The 22,195-nt window shown below is 37.5% G+C and overlaps 1 protein-coding gene across 1 annotated transcript in view; it reads left to right on the top strand.

The window, feature by feature from the left end:
* The window catches only part of SCAF8 (SR-related CTD associated factor 8), a gene marked incomplete at its 5' end in the record, with an annotated part of 57,752 nt that overhangs the window by 1,104 nt on the left and 34,453 nt on the right, over positions 1-22,195 (top strand). The window contains one exon of the mRNA XM_084260979.1: positions 20,887-20,970. Within this exon, the coding sequence (XP_084117105.1) occupies positions 20,887-20,970 (84 nt within the window). The remainder of the gene's footprint in view (positions 1-20,886; positions 20,971-22,195) is intronic.

Here is a 22,195-nt window from a genome sequence, read left to right as displayed (position 1 = left end):
GCTACCCCCAGTGGGGATGTAGTACAGTTTAAATGATTTTGAGTAATATAGTGCAGGTTTGGGTTTTTAAAATATTACTTTGGTTTTGTAGTGGAACCGTGAGCCAGCCATGTTGTTTCTACAAGCCACAATAAGGCTTTTAAAATGAGCAGGTACTTTCCAATAACTCAGGAGTAGTTGAACAGCTAGCTGGAACTGATGCGCAGTTGCAGACCCTGCACTTTATCAAATTTGAATTCTGAAGTAGAAGAAATCGCATTGCAGCCACTAGAAGAAAAGTGAATACTAGAAACTATTTTCCCCCCTATTTTATTATTTGTTTGGCTTTTGTGCTGTGTTGGTAAGTGGGGGAAAGAAAGGGTCTAGTCACAAGAGCAGAAGAATGTCAGTAGATTAGAACCTTTTTCTTGTATATACCTACTTGTGAGTGTAAGTCTTCACTTTCATATTGAAAATGAGCCTCTGGCTGGCTTGCTGAGCACTTGGGTATAAGTACAATAAATACAGTACTAAGGTGAAAACTGTGTTGAGGAGGAGATTCAGTACATGCCTTAAATCTTCGAAATGCTTGAAAAAGAATAAACTTTAGGTTGTTAGAAAAGAAAATGTAGAAGATCAGGCAATGACATTTTAACCAACTTATCTCCTATGGTATAAATAGACACCATCTATGAATAGACTTGTTTTTATGACTTCTCTTTCAGTTTTATTTTAACCTATGTCTCTGAAAGCTGGGCTGTGCTGATAGGAAGGTTTTAAAGGTGCTATGGTTAAACCCTCAGTTCTGGAAGTAAACAGTACAAAGCTTTCTACATTTGGGGAATCTTGTAATTGTTAGCCACTCTAACATGTCTGTACCCAGTGCAGAACTTGACTTTAAATTACCTTTCAAACATTATCTCTGATCGGAGGTATACACATTTTGCATTTTCGAACTATGAAATGATTAATAAAAGTCTAAAGTAGCTGAAGTGTACGAGTCTGTAGATTGTAGTCAGTGTTGTACCTAAATGCTTTTATTAACTTTAAAATATTTATACTTCACTTCTAAAAATCCTTTTCTTTGTTTGTATTATATTTTAAGGTCATGTTATACTCCAGAAGTGTCATCAGAGTTCTGTACTAGAGATTTTTGGCTTAAAATAGATGTAAATTAAATTTAGTAGTAGATGTGATAGATTAAACTGTACAAAAAACTTTTCCCATACTTTCTCTTTTGCAGTTTGCATTCAGTTAATAATTTTACAATTTATGTAACTTACTGCTGAAATCAACATGACGCTTTACAAAGAACTTTCCAAATACATTTAAACACTGAAGTCTGCAAGTTGAGTACTTCAGGGGTTGGTCCTTTGTTTTTTAAAGAAAGGTGTTACGTTTGGATTCAGTAATGAAGCTAAAATAGAGGCAGATGTCGATCTAGGTAGCATACCTCACTCCAGACGTTTGTGTGAGCTGAGCAATATCCTGTGTTATGACTGTCCTTTATGATAGTCAAAATTGAAGTGATTAACATAGACTTATCATTAAATTGATTAGAGAGAAATACCTCAACCCATGGAAATAACGCCTGCTGTTGCAGACATTCAGTGTCTGGCAATGATATGTGGCATTGTCAGTGTTGTACCTAATCATATATTTAAAATAAGTTCTTAACACTTAAAAGTCTTGTCAAAGATAAATTTAAAGATGAGAAACAATCACACTCCTAAATAAAACATGCTTAGTATTGGTTTTGTGTAGTGGTTGATGGTTTAATATTTGATTAAAACCACTTGGCAACTGAAAAATACAGTATTATAAAACTGACTTAGTATTCATTGAGGTAATTGGCAATGTTTTATACCACATGGTTTATCATTTGCTACAGTTGACATCATGAAGGCTGGCTATTGCAGATTCATTTTCCTTCAGGTGTCTGTTCAGGCTCTAAACGTTTTATGAGAAACACAATATCAAAGTCAAGAACGTGTCTTGACAGAAGAAAATGACCAAAATGTTTTCAAATTCCTTACAAGTTGTATAAAATGTATTTTGTTAAAAACAAATTGAAATGGGCTAGAGGCAGACGTGCACCATCACAGTTTAAGCACCCATATGCTAATGTTTTAATTGCAGACATACATAATTAAAACTCTGTTATATATTCAATTCAGTGTTAAAGTCTTGCTGTTAGCTCCAACCAAACATAGCCATGTCAGTTTCAGGTACTGTACCTGAAGTTGGGTTTGGATGCTATACTCTCCCAAGTTTTCTTGCAGTACTTGGCCTTTATGTGTTGGTGAGTGACAATTTCCAAATTATGATGTGAAGAATGTGTGCAGACAAGTATGGAAGGAGTCTAATACTTTAACTCTGAAAAATTTGATTATTTTTCAAATTTATTTCTACACGAATTTGTAGAATAAGTGTGAGTAGTTTTACAGACACGTAAATAGTGAGAGGACTGGAATTGATTTTGGGAGAAATGAAAATCACAAATGTGTTTCAAGTACAACACAAACTATTTAAAGTAATACCTTGTTTAGCTACCTTAACTGCATCTTTAAATAGTGAAAACCGGGAATAACAGGGAAGGCCATTTATTTAAGTTATAAAGGGCAAATTCAGCTTAGGTGCTATTTTTTAAACTTCGACAGTAATTCACTGATTTAGTTCAATTGAGTTCATTTCTATTCATTTAATGTTCCTCAACATTTTTAGATGTGCCATACAGGCACATCTCTTCTTGTATGAGTTTTATAAAATCTTGCTGTCCCTGATACTGCCCTTGCTGCTTTTTTGCATACAAAACAAAAATATCTTATGCATAAGCTATGTGCACTTTGGTTATTTGTACTTTATAAGTTGTTGAGACTTGCACCTGCAGTCTTGTACTTCAGTAATTTAAAAGCTTAGCAATGGCAAAACCTATGTGGGGAGGTTTGGTAACTTTAGAGTCCAAAACCATACGTAGTTGTAGAACTGATATTGTTGAATCCAGTGAACAGTAGTTGTTAGCATCCAGTGCTACAAATTTGAGCTGCATTGTAGTGGAAAAGTTGCAGGTTTTGTATTTGTCAGGCAACACAATATGTTACGATATTGTGAATAAGAGTAATCTTTAAAAAAGAGAAAAAGAAGAGTAAGGCAAAGATTCTGCCTTGAAGCTGAGGAATTAGAAAGTCATATGTCTTCTGATTCTTTTCAGAAATGCCATGTTCATGTGAGCTTGTTTTTTAGAAAAAGTTTAATTTCTCTTTTCTGTACAATTGGGTGCTGATCTTTTTGTATGCAAGGGAGTTGAATGGAAAATGAAGTGTCATCATGGAGAAGTGGATCATGTTCTGTCTTAAAGTGATTCAGGATGAGGATACCCATGAAGTGCTTCATGGTTGAGATAGTGACTGTGGTTTGCTTAGTGATGTGGATTCCTATGCCTTTTCCCTTGTTAATCTGGTCTTCTAGGATGTGAGAGGCGCAATTAAAATTTTTTCTGGATTGCTGGGCTGGGGTTCAGCTGTACTAGCAATGAACATTGTTGTCCTTGCATAGCTCATCTTCGAGCACAGTCACAGGAAGATTCTGGTGTGCAGACTGCTTGTATAAGAAGATATAAAGTGACCATTGGTACTTTGGGTTAACTTGTTCTTCTGAAATTCAGCAGTGGGAGGGATGTAACAGTCACTGATCATTTGCTGGTATTGCTCTTGTCTGTATACCATATTTGCACTTCCTTGTCTGTTGGTCACCTTTATCATAGTGTTTCTTTAGAAGGTATGTTTTTAGTGGTGGTGGGGAACAGTTCAGTTGACTACACTTTCAGAAATGTGACAATAACCTGCATTTAATTACTGAGCATTGGGGTCTAGATGCACAAAAGCAGAGAAGTGTAAATCAAGTGTTCTATTTTGGACGATTTTATTTAAATGGCACATTCTAAGTCACTGAGGCAGCTTTTTTATGAAAGACTGACAGTTGATGCTAAAAAAGCCTAACTGGTGTGCTTCACGAAGATGCTAAATACAGATTGATGCTCAGTAGCTGGAGAGAGTGGGGGAAAAAGATGCTCTTTGAAATGAGGAGCTAGGGCTTTGATGAGCGCAAGCAGTGATTCTAGTAGTTACCTACGAGGAACAGTGAAAGGGCTACTTTCTGGCAAGGTAGTTTTTATAGCTTCTGCACGTTTCACTTTGGCTGAAACATCTGCAGAGCTCTTTTCCTAGTTGCTGAGAAAATGAGAAAACCTTTGTCTGTTTTCTCTCTCACTAATACCATACCTGTCATTAAAAAGTGCAAATTTACTTCATACCCTGTGCTGTTTTGAAGGATTCTGCAACTGTGATGTGTTTAAGGCATTTTGTTTATCCGATACCTTATTTATGTTGTGATGTTCATAAATGTTATTGTAGCAAATTGGGCTGAAAGCTTTTTTGATTTACCTGTATTCTTACATTTCAGAAGAAAAAGTTAACTCGGTAATATTGGTGTGTGTATGTGGACACACATACCTCTGAAAAGTTGTCTCTGGTTTTCATTCTTAAACTCTGAGGTGAATGTGAAAATGGGCTTCAGTTTTATTCTTATTATAAAATCCCCATAGTGGTTCTCAGAAAAAAACACTGAATCTTCGCAAACTTAAGGGAATATGCATTCCCTTAAGATACAGCAAAATACGTGAGCATTTGTTACTTTCCCTTTTGCTGTCAGGAATGTTAAGAGCAGTATCAGTGAAATGTAAATATTTCACTCTTGCATCCCAGCAAGAGTTGAACTTTGCTGGCTTTCAACTATTTGGTTTTTCTTAAAGGAGCACAAGGAAAGCAAGTCCTTTTGTCTTTGTGATACCATAAATGCTAAATAGATGCTCACTTGATTAAATGTCTTCATGTGTTCTGAATATTTACAGCTTCAATATCACATGTTCAACAAATGATCAGACCTTAGACTTTCACCAGCCACTGAATCTTGACTTCTGGCTTTGTAAAGACATGATCCCATGTTAAAGGCCCAAAATGTTAGGGGGTGTTTTGTGTGCCTCCTCCTTCCCTGCGCACCCCCTCTTCCCCCCGAATACATACACTTGTAGTTTCTTCTTTAACTGTGGTCTAGATTAGATCCCTATGAGCCCGGAAGGGAAATGTACATCTCTGGATTCTACTAACACTCTGGAGTTGTAACTGGGTAGTTGCAAGTATTGATCCTGCTTGCTACTCATTTAGAGAGCAGTGAACCATTTTGTACTTTAACACAAATGCACTTCTGGACTCTCATGCCTTCACATCCTTTGATTTTCACCTACTCACTAAGACCATGCCTGGGGCTGCAATTTTAGGCAAAGTAATTGAAATTATCTTAAGTCTTATTTGAGTTTGCCATCAGCAGTCTTCTTGTGGTGTCTTGTAATCCAAATGGCTATTTTACAAAAAACCCCCCAAGAAACCAAACTGAAAACCACCAAAAAATCTCCCCAACCAAACCCCACATTCAGAACAGAAGTATTTGATAAAGCAACTCTTAAAATATAGTCTAGACACCTAATTGCTTTCATGAGGATTTTTTTTCACTTTGGAGGAGACCTACTTTTTTTTTTCCTTCTCTGTAAAGTTAGTCCATCATTCTATCTCCAGACAGACACCAAAATACTTATCCCAAGTGGCTGATTGAGCCTTGGTTAGGGCCCACATTCCTGGGCTCAGAACCCCCTGGTGTAACTCCATTGTGAGCTCTGGGACAATGGTGCATGATTGTCTGTTCACATGTGTATCCAGAGCTCAGTGAGCTCGGCTTTGAACTTAGCAAACAATATTAGGCCTTGTTCTTGTATCAAAACTTCTCACGATTTGCTCGTGCGTTTCTTTCTCTTTTTTTACTTTTCTGCAGTATTTCTCTGGGAGTACTCACAGCAGTAGCTGTCAGCTAGGTGATTTTATTAACCTAACTTAGCAGCTGCTTCCACATTGTGTTCTTTAAGAGAAAAAGAGGATCTTTGCCTATTGCTGTACTAATTCTTGTTTTCATGTGCCTTCCTTGCCAGTTGTACTGACCAAAAGGAGGCATTTTTAAAATAGAATTTTAAAAGGAGTGTTAAAATTTGGAGGAAGCAAGAGGGAATGAGTGCATTGCCACAAGAAGAATCTCTGTCAGATTTATCCCCACCATGAATGTGTATTTTCTTGCGATAGCCTACTCTTTGTGCTGTTAGGCTTTTGGCAAGCAAACTACCACTTGTACAAAAATGGCAACTATGGGTATGCAATAATTTGTCATTTTCTTTTCACTCTGTCTGCAACCTCTTGAAAAAAAAAAAAAGAACTTACCTGATTTTACTGGGTACAGTTTTTAATTTTGAGATTTATATTTTTTACAGTTTCAAAGGAATAATACTGGATCACTACCTTTCCTCCTAGCTTTGTGGTTATACAAGCAGGTAGCTGCTGGTGGGCATTTTTCTGATGCCTTGGCATTCGGAAATATAATGCATGTGTTTAATAAAGTACATATGTAAAAAGTAAGTCCTGGCACCTGTACTTGCAACAGCAAGATGGTGCTTGAGTGTTGGTAGGCAGTGCTCTGGATCCCATTTATAATGAGGGCTCAAAAGAAGATGTGCATGGGAGCACAGCTGGGATCTAGGAGGCAGTAGTGGCAAGGAATGGTGGTTTGGGTGGATGGTAACTTGAGCAAGAAAACAGCATAGGGAAGCAACAGCAGAGAAAGTGGAAGTAGCCATTTTGGTAGCCTTGAGCTTGTTCGTTGTGAAGTTCTGTCTATAGCATTAGTTTTGAAAGATTGCAGTAAATATTCTTTATTTATAAACACTGCTGGCTACACAAGGTGTTTTAAGCAAGGCAGTCTTACATGTTTGAATTAGTATTTAAATTGGAATAGCATATATTTTTGAGAAAGATCTTACAGAATATCTGTCATCTTGTGATTGGCCCTAGGGTTCGGGAAATACTTATTCATTTGGGATTGAGTGATAAGGGTTTCCTTGGGTTTTTTTTTTGTTTTTTCTATTTTTAGTATTTGTTAGTTACTTTTAGAAACTGAAGTAGAATTCATTACATGCGTCCTATGTGTTTCATCCCTATTCTTCTATAGTTCATTTTTATTTTAAACTAATACATAGTAGTATAAAGGAGTAGGTTATTTTCTGATTCTGCTCTAAATATCAGTTTCAGGAAACATTTTGATTGTCATAGCTTAGTTACCAGATAGGCAGTACTAGCCACTGCTGCTTAATTTCCAGATGAGTGAAGTAGAACACATAGCAGGAAAAGAGGAGCATTTGTATAACGTATTGGTTGGAGAAATCCAACCCAGTATAAACCATGATTTTTGAAAAATTGTAAGTCATGAACTTCCACTGTGAATCTAGGGGATTTAAAACTGTATCTAAGGAGAGAACATTCTGAAATCAATATGACAGGACAGGTTTGCTGCAAGCCCTAAAAACAGTTGGCAGAGAAAATGTGTGAGTCTTTGATTTTCCACAGTGTTGAGGATCTGTCACTGTATTTCCTATCTCGTAGTTGTAGAGGTGTGGTTGCATTTAGATTTCTCGGGCATTTAACTCTGCACTGTGCCTCACTTCACTAAGCCAGTGCATTGCAACAGACCAAAGGGCACTTTTTCCAGTGCAGGCAGCCCCCATGCTCACCTCTGGAAATCTACAGAAACTGACATCGTGTCTGAAGCTGATCGATTTCCTGCTGATAATCTAGAATTAGCTATTAAATCATTATAAAATGCTAATGGTGAAAAATACCGGTATGGCAGAAACTATGAGAAAATTATAGAAAGTGAAATAACCATGTTATATTCCTTGTTTTCCTATGTGATATGCTTTCAAAGATCATCTGGACTTTTTGATCAAGCTTACCTTTCTGTTGTTGAGAGTTTGGGCATTGGCAAAATGCTCAGTCTTGCCTGGCTATTTTATGTGGCCTGCTTAGGTTTTTCTTCCTGTGCAGTAAATATCTGAAGTTACTGTAGAGAGAAAAAGGGGAATCGTATTTTATGGCTTGTAAAGGGCTAGGAGCCTCTAGAAGTAGGTTTTAGAGGCTATTGTGAGCTAAACATCTGTTTTGTAGTTGCATGAAGTTCAGGAGACTAGACTTGAATCCAGGTGGTTTCCCAAAATTCCAGTTTCTATCATAGTCTGTTTGTACAAAGCAGGTTATGCCAACAGAACATAGAAGCTTTCTTTGAAGATAGTAATGGATAGTGTTTAGAGGAAACTCTAAATAGACTGTAATCTGCATTTTGGTTCAAATACATGAAGACTAAAATGGAATTTTGTAGTTCCATCTCATTGTTTGGTGTTGGTAACATCTAACTTCTTCATGTACTGAAATGTGGTGGGCTGGAGACTGCTGTATTGCCGTTGCATATTCCTTTGCTTAGTTGCTTGCACATTCAAGATGAACCTTTAGAAGTCTTTAAACAAACATATGCAAAGAGTGGTGTATATAATAAACTGACATGTGTGGGTAAGCTTTTCATGTGAGTGCTCTTTTTAGCTTTTAAATTTTGTATACATCAACAATAAAAGGAAGACATATTGGACTGTCAAGCATATTAACTATTATTTTATGGGTTTTAATTTGTCATATACACTTCGAGTATTTGAAAACAGTTGTGTTAAGATAATTGCTGTTGAGTTGCAACCCTCATTTGTTCACTGCTTTTTCTAATGAGGATTTTGGTAACTCAAAGAACTTGGCATTGTTTTCCTTCCAGACTGAAATACCTTACAGCAGAAGGGAGAATCTGCCATTATGGGCATACTACCCATGCATTTTTGGTATATATTTTAACATTTCTGTGCAGCACAGAGCGCAACAAGGTGCTGATTGGGTTTGAGTAACAGTTCTCACTGGTAGGTTTTAGTCAGCGTGAAGGAAAAATCTTATTCACTGAGGGATGGTTTTATGTAATTTAAGTTACTTTGCCTAGGCATTACATTTCAGGAGTGTGTGTAAAATGCATCATAATCAAATTTTGTTGATTCTGTCCTTTTTTAAAAGCAATAACTGATAATACTCTTTTCTTGTTCTTTGCAGTGTGGTGATATTAAATATTTGGTAAGCAACTCAGTGACTATTTTTGTATGTACAGTTGGATTTGATTTATTTCAATGCTATTTAAATGTAAAACAAATTAACCTTATTTGTTAAGGCAATATATGTTAGACCTTATTTCTAAGTATTTATTTTGTCTTTTGCACATTGAAATTGCAGACGTCTATTATTATAGACAGTGTCTGGTTAGTGTTGTATCCTGGTAGCAGCCAGAGGAAACTGTAAAAATATTTCAATAGAGTTATGTGTAATTGATATCCTTGACACCGCTTCTGGTCATAATCTCATACTTATGAGATTGGTCTGACTCCTAGAGTATCAGTATCAAAATTCTTAGTTGCTGTAACAGTGTAGCAGATACTCATCTTTATGAATATCTGTTCCTGTGGATCACCTGGTACCAGAGTTGTTTCATAGCTAGTGGCAAAATTAGGTTTATATGAAAAATTATTTCCTATCCACTCTTCTCTTGATTTTGTAAGATGTGGCCAGAGGTATGAAAAAGGATGTATTACTTACGAAGCTGTTTAAGTTAGTTCTTTGTTCTACTTTTTATGCAGAGTTTTGTTAGGGAAACAGCTGTCTGACTCTCGTGCTTGTTGAGTGAGAGTGGTTAAAGGTCTTGGAGTAGAGCGTAGTGCTGTGCTTCCTAGACGTGAGGTATGCCATTGCCTTCCCTGGAGATGCTGTAACTTGCTCAGTCAGCGACTGTCCATTTACAGAGGATGTAGTTCATGTGTATGCTACCTGGTGTTCACTTGAGAAACTTTAGACTGTAGCCGAGCACCAGGTAGTATCCTGCCTTGTAAATTACAGCTATTTGTGGTAGAGTTCACTTTTTACAGATACTTAGAATATAATTAACTTCTTAAAGCAGTTTTTGCATTCAGTTGTAATGATACAAATATTGTTTGCATTAGTGAACAATTACTTGAAATATGCTGATGAATTCCCACACTTGTAGTAATCATTCCCCTGAAGACCACCTTTTAAAAACAGAACTAAATAAAAAATACAGAGCAGAAATTCAGTGCTTTATCTATAGCATCAACCTGATTTTGCCTTTCCCCCTGTTCCCAATGTATAATTTATATAGCTCATTAAATCTCTGAGCAAGCCTATATTTTTTCCCCAAAGTTTGGAAATAAGATTTAATTTATTTAAAATTTTGCTGGGGAAAGGGAATATTAATAATGCTGTTATGACAACCTTGTATGTACACTGGAATATTGCCTTTTACATAGTTTCTTCACTCAGTGTTACTGCTTTTCTCTCTACAGATAATTTTGTTCTTTCATCGGATAGAGGAAAATAAAAAATTGGGAATATAGTTGACTTTATTTGCCAATCTGATCTTTTCTTGGATATGATGCTTGAGTGTATGTTTATGTGGTAAATCTGTGTAATTTGTTGTTTTTGGAACATGCTTATTCTGGAGGAGAGTCATGAGGAAGTGACAGTTTTGTCGTTGTCCAACAAATGTATATAAAATCCTTGTGAAGACAATTTCCCAGCTATTTCCAGATAACACTGATTGATTGCAGTAGAGAGAGTAGTATGGAAAAAAAGCACTTGTTTTAGGTTATGATACTAAAACCTTAGTCTCAGGACTTTTTCTTTTTAACTAGTGTAAGAACAGAAAAAATATGTCAGTTGAAGAATTTGAATTTGCTTGAAACAGTGTGCGGGTGAATATAGTAGAACGAGGAAGAATTGGTGTGGCTGTATGAAAGAAATTAATGTGCCATGTAAATGGGAGAGTTCATTGAGAAAATTAGAAAGCATGTGGACAGGAAAAAAAACAGGTGCTGTTACTTGGAAATCCAAAAATTAATTGAGAAGTGCCACCTCCAGAAATTTGAAAAGAAGTTAAATTGCTCTGGAGAGTGCATCCTTAACATTAGATGACTTCTAAAAGGGAAGATAGAATGAAATTGTCTTTTGTCATGAGGGACTCATATCTGGGTTTGTGCTGGGAATTTATGTGTTTCATTGTATTTGTAAATGCTGTGGAGAAGGACTAGAATAAGGAGGGGAAGAAGTTGGCAGTATTAAATTTTTCGGGATATTGGTACTGAAGGGCTCACATGAGTTGCAAAAGGACCTTCATTGCTGTAGTGACTGTTAGATGGCACCCTGCAATTTCATCAAGATAGATGTGGTAATTCAGGCTGGGGAGATACCATGAAAAGGGCAACCTTTGCTTTATATATGCAGTGATAGGCATGGAAATTGTGTAATTTGTTAATTAGCAAGATCTTGCAACTGAAATGAAAATGCTTCTTCAAAGTTCAGCGGTAGTCAAAATATCAATCAGAATCCTGGAAATTATTAGGAAAGGAACAGAGAGACTGATTAGACTGTTGGTACCTTTTTATCTTATGCCACGTGCAGTCCAGTTGGCACCGCATAAGACCACGTTGGTGGAACTTGAATGTATAGACAGAAGGAAGAGTAATTATTACAAGAGGATAGAAAGGTGTTAAGTATAAAAACAATTTTAAAAGAGGGAACCAGAGAGGGACAGAGAAAAGCTGTCCTGATAGCAACCATTTTTTCTTGGTGGGGTCCAAGGAGGAATGCATGCTCCTTGGTGATGCTCGGCCCAGAGGCATGATTGGTCAGGGAGCTTGAAACAGTTGTCAGGTATCTGTTGTCAAAATTTCCTGCTTTCACACCTGAAAGGCCAAGCAGACTAGGGTGGGGTGAAGTTTGACAAGGATGACCTAAGACTTGTGAGGCTTTGGACATGGAAGGTAAATGAAAAAGGGAGTGTTTGTGCAATTTCAGTACATTCTGGAGGAACTGGAAAAGGAACATGTCATATTTGATGCTTATATGGTGAGTGGGTCTTCTCTCGGGGAATGGGCCTGAGTGAGCACACCTGAGGCCCTATGTTTCAAGTCCTCCACAAAGACTTTTCCAACTTAGTTAACCAAGTCTATTGCTTAACCAGGAATCTATATAAGCTACCACAGTGGGGTTTTTCACCTTTCTGTGACAGTAAGTTACAGTACTGAGTGTTTTGGTGTGACACAAGGCTGGCAACTCGGAGGAGTGATGCACACACAGCTGGATGGGGAAGTTTTTTTAAAGTGTGATTTCAGGGTGCATTGGTTAGCTGTTATACACCCTTCTAAAGAGACACAGGAATGTCTGATAGTTTTGGAGATATGCAGGTTTGACCCTCTCTGGTTCTGTGTTTCATTTCTTTTCAGATGAGTTGGGATTAGAACGTATAGAATAGCAAGGTTTATTTTTACAAGTCAGACTGTAACAAAACAGGTTTAGAGATAGTCTTGTAAAACCAGAACAAAAAACCACCCTTAAAACTATGTATGACTTTTATCATCTTGAAGCCTTTCCGTGTTATCTGTCTAATAAGCCGTTACATGCTTACATGGCCATTTGGCTGGCATCTGATTCTTACTTTGCAAGATCATTACCCTGGGAATTGCTTTCATTGAGACAGATTAGGATTTGGTGATGAGTGTATCTTTGTGGAGTCATTTTGTCCCTGAAGTACCATTCAGATACAAGCTTTCCCTTTAAGGATTTCCCGTGATTTATATTCAGTGTTTAATCAAACACACATACCTCTATCAAAGCCTCATTCATTGTCCCCCACTTAATTATCAAAATGGTGATCCATAGATGGATGGAATCATCATACTGCAAAGCAGTAAAACAATTTCCCCCCCATAGAAATTCACTGCAAATTGTTCTGGTGTTTTCTTTAGCTATAAATGAGTTGAGAAGATCAATGTGCATTTGTATTTTGTAGTTTCTGGTATTGCTTGCAATGTGTTTGGAGCTGAGCACTTTCATTTCTCTAAAATACTTGAGATGGGTAATTCAGAATTTTGGTCATAGCTTTCTAGAGTAAGCTGATAGAACATTAACTTTTCATTGACATTGCAATCATGTATACTGCTAAGTGAGCTGAGTTGAAAAAAATCACTGTCCCTTTTTACAGTAACTTGTACGTATTCTCTTTACCTTCAATATGATTTTTCTCATAGAGGAAAATAGATTTATTCCCAAAAGGTCATACAGGAGACCTGCATTTCTAACTTGATTGTTTAACACTTTTTATTAAAAAAAGTCAACATTTTGGAAATGGTTCCTCTTAACAGTACAGTCAGACTACTTATGACTTGCCTCTGATTGTGTTACACTTCCTTCCTCACCTCACTCCCCCCACCCCCATCAAATTCTGTAGAACTTTAGTCTTTGTTTCTGTCTTAACATCAAACATGTAGTTTATTTCTGTGGCTCAATTAATTTTGTGTCTGATAATGCCATCTACCTTTAGAGAGTGAATGTCTCACATTTAGTTTGAGAGTTACGTGCTATAGTTGAAGAATGGACAGTACAAAAAAAGCTCTGCATAATGTTTTAACAGATTGTAATAGGTTGATTGTTTTGTTTTGTTTTTTTTAATCAGGGTTTAACTTCTCAGTTTATTCAAGTCAGTTGATCCTATTGAAGCTGCATTCTCCTGGATGTTGTGTTTGCGTTCTGGTGACTTTGCTCTGGAGAGCGTTTCTGTCAGATTGACCCTTGGGTGAATACACAGCTCTCTGTAGCAGTGCCCTTTTCTGGGCACCTATCAGAACATTCTGTCTCCCTCTTGGATATTAGGATAGCTGGGAGATGAACATTGGTTTGTTAGATTAGCATATTCTTTTTAGTTTCTGGTGCAAAATCAGTTACTGAATGAATAGGGAATATGAATAGACCCACCAAAGTGTGAGGTGGTATTTGAGTTGCATTTTGAAATATTTGCATATCGTCAGGTGGTGGTAAATGGGGAGTTTTTATTCTCTTGGTGTGCCTTTCAAACGAATACTCCAAACTGTGGGGCTCAGATTTCAACTTTGAGTTTCTGCACTTAATAGCTTTTAACATAAGAAATGATGCAAATACTTTGACTATGCAAGTCCTTACAACTGTGAACTTACAAAAATAACTAGAGGAAATGGTGTTCGTTGACGATCATGGTGTTTGTTGACGATCAGGAAGCTCTCAGTAATGATCAGACTTCTTTAAGAGCCTGATCAGTTTTTGTGGTTTTGCACAAGTATTTTTTTGTATGGATGGAATTAGGCAGATTTTCTTCACAGTTTGCAGAATCATATGGTAGCTCAGCTGTAAAGCACGTGTTTTGAAGTTTGCATTGTGTGCCAGCTTCTTTGCTTTATTCTTCCAGCTTCTATTGTAAATATGACTGGTGTGTTTCAAACCTCTGAAACTTCAGGTTTTGTCTGCCACTTGAAGATAAGTGTTTCACTTCTGACCCTTTTAAATGACCTGTATTTCTATTGTGGGAGAAATGCAGCTGTCTAATGTGATAAGGCTCAAACTTAATTTGAATATGCTTTTTTAAACTAAGAGCTGCATGTTATGCTAGCATACAGATAACTAACTGTATACTACTACAGTTATGTAAAAGAGTGGGCGTATTTCATTATGGTGTCTGGGCACAGACTTAGTAAATCGGTGATAAGAGGTCAGGAGTGAGTCAGGTCCTTCAGAGGAATGCCAGAGCTGCCCTCCTAGCCGGAGAAAAATTGTGTCCAGCAGTCTGGAGCCACATCTGGCTCTTGCTACCTGCTCGTCTTGTTTGGTGCACTCCTCCAGTCTCAGTCTTCTCAGTTTATCTCTGCTATTCACAGGGTATTGACTTCTGCCATCCCTTTACTAATCCTGTTTGCAGGCTGAAGAGTCCTAGCCACCTTTGTTCTTCACTGAAAAGCTTCTCCAGAGTTTTAATTGTCCCTGTGGTTTCATGCCAGTGTCTGAGATGGGAGGGGAGGACAGAAATTCCAGAAATATTGAGAGATTGAGAGTATCCTGTAGGTTGGTAAAGTTGCCTAAATAATGGGGTTCTAAAAGTCTGCTTGATGCATAAACTGCTGAGGTTTTTCTTGAATTGATGCCCTCAAAGAAATGGCTCCTGCATCAGCAGATCCCTTCCCTGAATGGCAATAGTAAACTTCAAGGTCTGTCCCCACTACTTCATGTGTATTCATGCTTAATTTGTTTACCTTTTATTGCTCATTAGTGTCACTGATGTTTTTGTGCAGCTTTTGAGCCTGACTTTGTCCTGTCTGGAATATATGTGATCTCAGTCCCCAGCACAAGTGGGACTCTATTTGGACTTTCCTCTACTATAAACGAAGTGACTGTTTATTCAGATTGTTTGCTGGCTGTCTTTAAGGAGTGATTGGTCACATTATTTGTCATGCAAGGGCCTGTTTAGGAGACCTTTGGTAAAAATGTCTCTTGGTAGTCCAGGTGGACTATATTAGTGGCTTTTCCTTAACAGCAGCTGCGTGGAATTACCTGTGTGCTCACTGTTTTTTTAAAATTTTGAGTCATTTCTGCAATATTCTTCTGGTACAAACATTGAACCTAATTGATCTTTTATTTTCTAATTCTGCCCCTGAACCTTTATCAGAAATTCATGTTGCTTTTCCTGTCTCTTAGAACTACAAGATTAAGACTGCTAAGTGAGAATTATGAGTCACGGCTACTAGGATTTTTCATTCTTGAGTTCTGTCTTAGCACTGCATTATTTTTCACATTGAGAGCTTGTTCTTCTTATAAACACACTTGAGGAAGGTTCTGGTATGGGAAGTCTCTGCAGTTTTTCTTTAATGTGTAGATCTAAAAAGAGAACGGGAAGATTTTTTTTTTTTCTTTTTTGGTAGGACTTTATCTCCTGCGAGTCCTTTATGTGTTGATTGTCCTGCAGGAGCACTCTATTAGATTTACTATTCATTCAGTCTTCTGAAAAAGGATCATTTTTATGCTTTTTCCTCTTTTCCTCAAACTTGAGAACATTTTTTTTACATTTTTTACATGGACATTAGCAGCAAGACTTTATGGTCACTCCCCCCTGTCCCTTTGGGATACTACTTTCGCTTTTCTGAAATATGTTTCCCTGACTATACTATTTAGCCATGTTGCCATTTTTTCTGAGTTTGTGTAAAGGCACTTTTATGTGGGGGCAAGCAGTTCTTTTTTGCCAGTGAGTGTGAATGCCTTACAAAAGCATGATCAGGAAATAATTCTAGCAAATTTTTGGCTAAGCATTTGTACAAAAGAGCAGGCAGGAAAAGAATGAGCTAGAATATATGCACAAGTTTTTTAAAGACAAAATTAACATATAAATTTTCAGTTATAATATTTGCTTTTGTAGTATTTTTATTCTTTTAACTATTTTATAATCCTGAATAAATTGCTGTTATTTTGCTTTAGTTAGATTTGAAGGATAACTGATTACTTCAAATTCCCACTGTCCTAAAAATCATCTGTGCTAGATGGAACACCCAAGTTTTCATCACTAGAGTGGCAACCAAGTCTTAGTAGTCCTCCCCTAGCAGCAGAGCAGGTGGAGTATTCAATAAGGAGTTGGCTGGATGGTTAGTCCAGTTGTTAATGGCTCAGTGGCCAAACGGAGATCAGTAATAACAGGAATCTATTTGGGATCAATACTAGTTAATAAAGATATTAAAGGCATAGTGGGTCTGAGTGCACTCTAAATAAATTCATAGGTGACAACAAGCTGAACAGTGCAGTTGACATGCTTGAGGGAAGAGATACCATCCAGAGAGACCTTGATAGGCTTGAGGAGAGGATTCACATGAACTGCATGAAGTTCATCAAGGCCAAATGCAGAGTTTACCTGCAGGTGGGTCAGGTCAGTCACCATCATCAGTACAGACTGATATATGGAGTAACAGTGATGAATGGATTGAGAACAGCCCTGAGGAGAAGGACTTGTGAGTATTGTTAGGTGAGAAATCATATGTGAACCAACAGCGAATGGGCTGTGTTAAAACCAATGCGATCAGCAGGTCAGGGGAGGGGATTCTCCCCTTCTGCTCTGCTCTGGTGAGACCCCTGCCTGAAGTTTTGCATCCAGCTCTGGGGTCCCCAGTACAAGGAAGACATGGACCTGTTGGAGTCCATAGGAGGGCCACTGATATGAGGTGCCAGTGGGCTAGAGCACCTCTCCTGTGAAGACAGGCCAGAAGAATGGGGTTATTCAGCCTGGAGAAGAGAAGGCTCCAGGGAGACTTTATTGAGGACTTCCAGTACTAAAGGGGGCCTGTAAGAGAGAGAGTGAGAGATTTTAGCAGGGCCTGTAGTGATAGGACAAGGGGTAATGGTTTTAAACTAAAAGGGTGTAGGTAGAGATTAGGTACAAGGAAGTAATTCTTTGCAATGATGATGGTGGTGAGACACTGGAACACATGCCCAGAGAGACTGTGTATGGTCTTACCACTGGAAGTTTTCAAAATTGCAGGTAGGTATTTCACACTGGCCCTCATTTTGTCCCTTGTACAAATGCTGCTGCTTTGGACTTCTGCCATGCACTGACAGACATAAATCACATTTTCCAAGTGAATATGCTTTTCAAAACAAAATGCAGGAAATTAAAAGCTGCTTAAAGACAATTATGGAAAAATAATTCAGGATTATTTTTTTCCCTTGGCTTCTTCCAGGTACGAGATTTAGGATTGGTGTTTCTTTCAAATGGTTTTTAAAACCTCTAGCAGCTTTATCTGTTGTCCAAAAAGCCTGTATCTACAGAAATATGTTCTTAATTTTTCTATTTCTTTTTGTTATCTTTTTCTAGCTTGAAATACCTGTCCTTAATGCTAAATTTAGATCTCTGCTACCTGCAATAAATTAATAGGATGCTAGGAACAAGCCATGTTACCCTGTTGGTTTTTGGCATATTCCAGCTGCGTAATACCTGCCTGCACACAGCTGGTGCTTCAGTTTCTTAGCACTGTGTGGAAGCTTTCTTGATGCTTTGAATTGTTCTGTGCCTTTTTCCCCTCTAATCGTTTCAAAGGTGATGGACTGGGCAGGTGTGGTCCCAACTAATCTATATGAGTCAGTGTTTCTACCTCACCATAGATGTGTTTGCCACAGGTCAAGGAGCTACTGTTCCTTTCTCTTCTGGGACTGTTTTCAGTTTGGCAAGGTGACTTCTTGAATCTAGGCTGATACCATATTTGCTCACCTATCTGTGACTCACTAATATTTTGTTCTTTTAGAGTGCTGACCAGGAATACCCAATCTGACTCTGCTAAGGCACTGCCTGAATGAAAGCTAAATGTTTCTGACACTGTAGTGGCCCCAGAAGTAGTTTAGCTGTAGTTGCACAGCATCCAGTCAAGCCATTAGCCAGGATGAGTGACTCAGTCTGGTAAATCACCTGTGAGTAGCTGAAAGTTGAGCATTGAACTACGAGTATAAAACAGGGAAGAAACTGGTTGGAGACTCTTGCCTCTTTTCTCCCGTTCCTCTGTGGTGGTGGAAAAAATGTGTATCTTTCAATTTTAGATGTGTATTGCTTTTTGTTGTATAAAAAGCACGTAAGTTATTCAGAATATTTTTCAGCAACAATTAGCATCAGTTGAGAAGTAGTAACAGTTTTAAAAGTGGACGTCTAACTGTGAGCTGGTTATAATTTCACTGTTTTAATGGGATTCCCTTCATGCTTAGAAGACAGGCACGCTTGGACAAACCTTTTTATTATTTTTGACAGCTGTAGAAAGTTTTAGTTAAAACTTTTTGACAGGAAAGGATAGGAAAAAAAGCACATCATGTTTCTAGGGAGGAGAAATCCTTCTGTCTTGGAAATCCAAATATGACTGAAGAGTATCTACTTGTTAGCTTCAGAGAATAAGCAACTTAGAAGCAACTTGGGGAACGTGACCTATATATAAGGCTGTCTAATCCTTTTCACTGTGGGGTCCTGTTCACTGTTAGATTTTACTTGGTTAAATGTAAATAAGTCTGAATTATGTTTTCTGAGCTAGTGGTTTGCCAAAAGCTGAATAAATCTTAAGAAGGTAAAGTTAGTAACTGTATGGATATTAGTCTAGTTCAGTTACGTTGCATTGCTTAGGGTGTGTAGTTGGAGGGAGTCTGATGGCTTTGTTTCTGTTTGGAGTAAAATTTAATGGAAAAACTCCAATTCTTCCTATCTTTATGAAAGAAATAATGGGAATGATATCCATAGACAATTTTATATCAAGGCTCTATTTTTTTAGCTAATATGCTTTGAAACATGTTATAAACAAAAATGCAATGTAGATTAAGTCAAGTACATCCTTAAAACTGATTTTGCATTTTGTGTCTGGTCTTATGTATGAAAGCAGCAAATACTAGACTGTCTATTAACACCTAGTGTTGAAGCAGAAAAGAGCAGCATTTTGTTCAATGCTATACATGGTGAATAATCAGAGGTTTTCACAGCAAGTAAATAGCATTGGATGATAGTGTCCTGACTCAGTGTGAAGCAGGGAGTTGTTTCCAATTACCACCTATCAGTCATAGCTATGAAGTTAGTTACATACAGTTCTCACTATGTAGCAAATTTCTGATTAATGTCTGTCATGCAGGATTGCTTCTGCTAGGAGATGTATGCACCAGTAAAAGAATAGAGTTATTACTGCACCCTGGGGGAAAATTGTTGCAAAACTCCACTACCTGTGTACTGTGGCTGTTCAGGCGATTAGATATTAATGAAGTTGCAAAGCTGTGTTTAAAATTGAGAACCCAGCTGGATTTTTGCTCAAGCATTTGTAATATTTTTTAATATATTATTTCTCTGAGTTAACACAGTAAATGAAGGAAGTCTCTGCTTTATCTGAATCTGCTCTCTTAAGTGGAAAGGTAGCTACATGCTCATTCTACTGGGCTGGATGTTTTAGTTAAATGGAAAATAAAAATACCTGATTCAGAAGGCATATGATGATGAATATAGTAAATATTTGGTTGAGTTACAGAATGGCAAGGATTGGAAAGGACCTCTGGAGATCATCTAGTGCAGCCACCCTGCTAAAGCAGGATCCTCTAGAGCAGGTTGCACAGAACAGCATCCAAGTGGGTTTTGAATGACTCCAGAGAAGGAGAGAGACTCCACAGCCCCTCTGGTCAGCCTGTCCCAGGGCCCTGTCACCCTCAGAGTGAAGAAGTTTTTCCTCATGTTCAGACAGAACTTCCTGTGTTCCAGTTTGTGCCCATTGAACCTTGTTTTGTCACTGGGCACCAAGGAAAAGAGTCTGGCTTCAGCTTCTTGACATCCACCCTTTAAACAGTTATAAGTGTTGATGAGATCCCCTCTCAGTCTTCACCAGGCTAAACAGCCCCGTTCTCTCAGCCTCTCTTTTTGTAAGAGAGATGTTCCAGGCTCCTCATTATTTATCCTTGTTAGCCCTGTGCTGGACTCTCTCCAGTAGTTTTGTGCCTTGCTTGAACTGGGCACAGTACTCCAGAGGTGGCCTCACCAGGGCCGAGTAGAGGGGGAGGATAATCTCCTTTGGACTGCTGGCCACAGTTGTCTTAATAAAGGCTCTCAGATTGGTCAAGCATTATTCCTCCTTGATGAATCCATGTTGACCATTCCTGCTTCTGTAAAGGTGATCAAGTATATTTAGTTTTCTGCCTAAAAAGAAAATAAGAGTTACCATATTTGCATATTGTATGTATTTCCTTTCTAACTTCACCTCCAGGTGTCTGCTGTATTTAATGCTAGTAAAACTAAGTATATTGTGACCATTAAAAAGAAAAACCTGTTACCTGTTAAGCATTTTGGATCTTGCATTATATTTTGTTGGGCCTTTTTATTTTTTTCTGAAGTAAGGATGTCTTTTCTGGTGTAATACATACTTAAAGTCCAATGAAAATTAAAAGTGGCATTTTCTTGTGGAAAAAATAATGTATCTTTTTACTGCTTAACAACTGCAGAATGTGCTTCTGATAATTGTGTGTTTTGGTTGTTTTTTTTCAGTTGTACTCGCTAAATGATTATAAGCCGCCCATTTCTAAAGCTAAAATGACACAGATCACCAAGGCAGCAATCAAAGCTATAAAGGTAAGAAACTGGCTTATTTAGATTTCCATTTCTCATCTGTGTCAAAATAACTGAATAGCTTAAAGAACTTGCTTTAGAGCTTTTGACTTTCCCCGTGTGTACAGTTTCCAAATTATTATCAAATGTGTTAGTGGTGGGACTTTCAGCAGTGCAGCAAAAGGCTTAGTTTGTTGTTTGACTTTCATTTGCTGGTTGTCATATGTAAGGAAGAATTATACCAACTTGACTCTTTAATCAGATCTGAAAGATTATAAAGGAAACACTGACATTGCCTGAAAACAGCTGAATAAATACAAAACCTCAACTCCCCATTCCACTTCCTCCCCCCTAAAAAAGCAAGATGTGTGTGCCTTCAGATCAATACAATTGCTTGTATATTTTTTTTAATTCCTAGCATGCCTTTTTAAGATTGTTGTTCATAGATTGTAGTTTGTGTTGCTTAAAATGAAGTTTTCTTAAATTTCAGCATCAGTACACTAATGACTTTTCTTGTCACAAATTAAAGCTAATTGCCAAACAGCAGTGGAGCAGCCAAAAGCACCACTGAAAAATGATGACAAAAAGTATGCCATTAATGTTAGGCATTAAAACAAATGAAAACTCAGTGAAAGTTGGAGAGGTGAAAAAAGAGGATAGGATAAAAGCAAAAAAGCCATGAACTTACTTGTCCTATCTATGTTCTGTGCAGAATGCAGATACATTTTCAGATAATTAAATCCATGTTGGTGTAATTTGGAAAGAGAGCAGTTGTACAAGAGAGTAAAATTCTTAAACTTCTTAAATATGTCTATGTAAATTAAAGTCTGTATGTTGCAGTATAATGAAAGTGCTAACTTTTATTGAACATGAGTAATAATGATGATAAAATGTTCTATTAAACAAATAAATGACAAACAAAATGTTTTATTCTGTAACTAACTTGGAAATCCGTCTTCCACTCTTAAAATTTCAGTAACAAAAGACAATTGTGTAAAGCAGTTATTGAGATGATACAGAGCCATTGTAAGGATACCCTACCACAGGGCATTTTTAAATAAAAACTATTCTGTTGGTGTTATAAGGTCTTCCTGTACTCATGTCTTCAGGTTATTGAAGCAAACATTTGGAAAATAAAATGAAATAGAAGCGCTCTGCTTAGTAACATTTGGCTAACATCTTCAGTCATGTACAATGAAATAACCATATGTTTTGAAGGCTTAATTACATTATTCTCTCAGTTCTCATA

This window comes from Gallinula chloropus, assembly GCF_964237585.1.
Source record: "Gallinula chloropus genome assembly, chromosome: 3".
NCBI classification, from domain to species: domain Eukaryota; kingdom Metazoa; phylum Chordata; class Aves; order Gruiformes; family Rallidae; genus Gallinula; species Gallinula chloropus.
The sequence above is the reverse complement of the archived record's forward strand: the minus strand, read 5'-3'. Positions and strand labels throughout refer to the sequence as shown.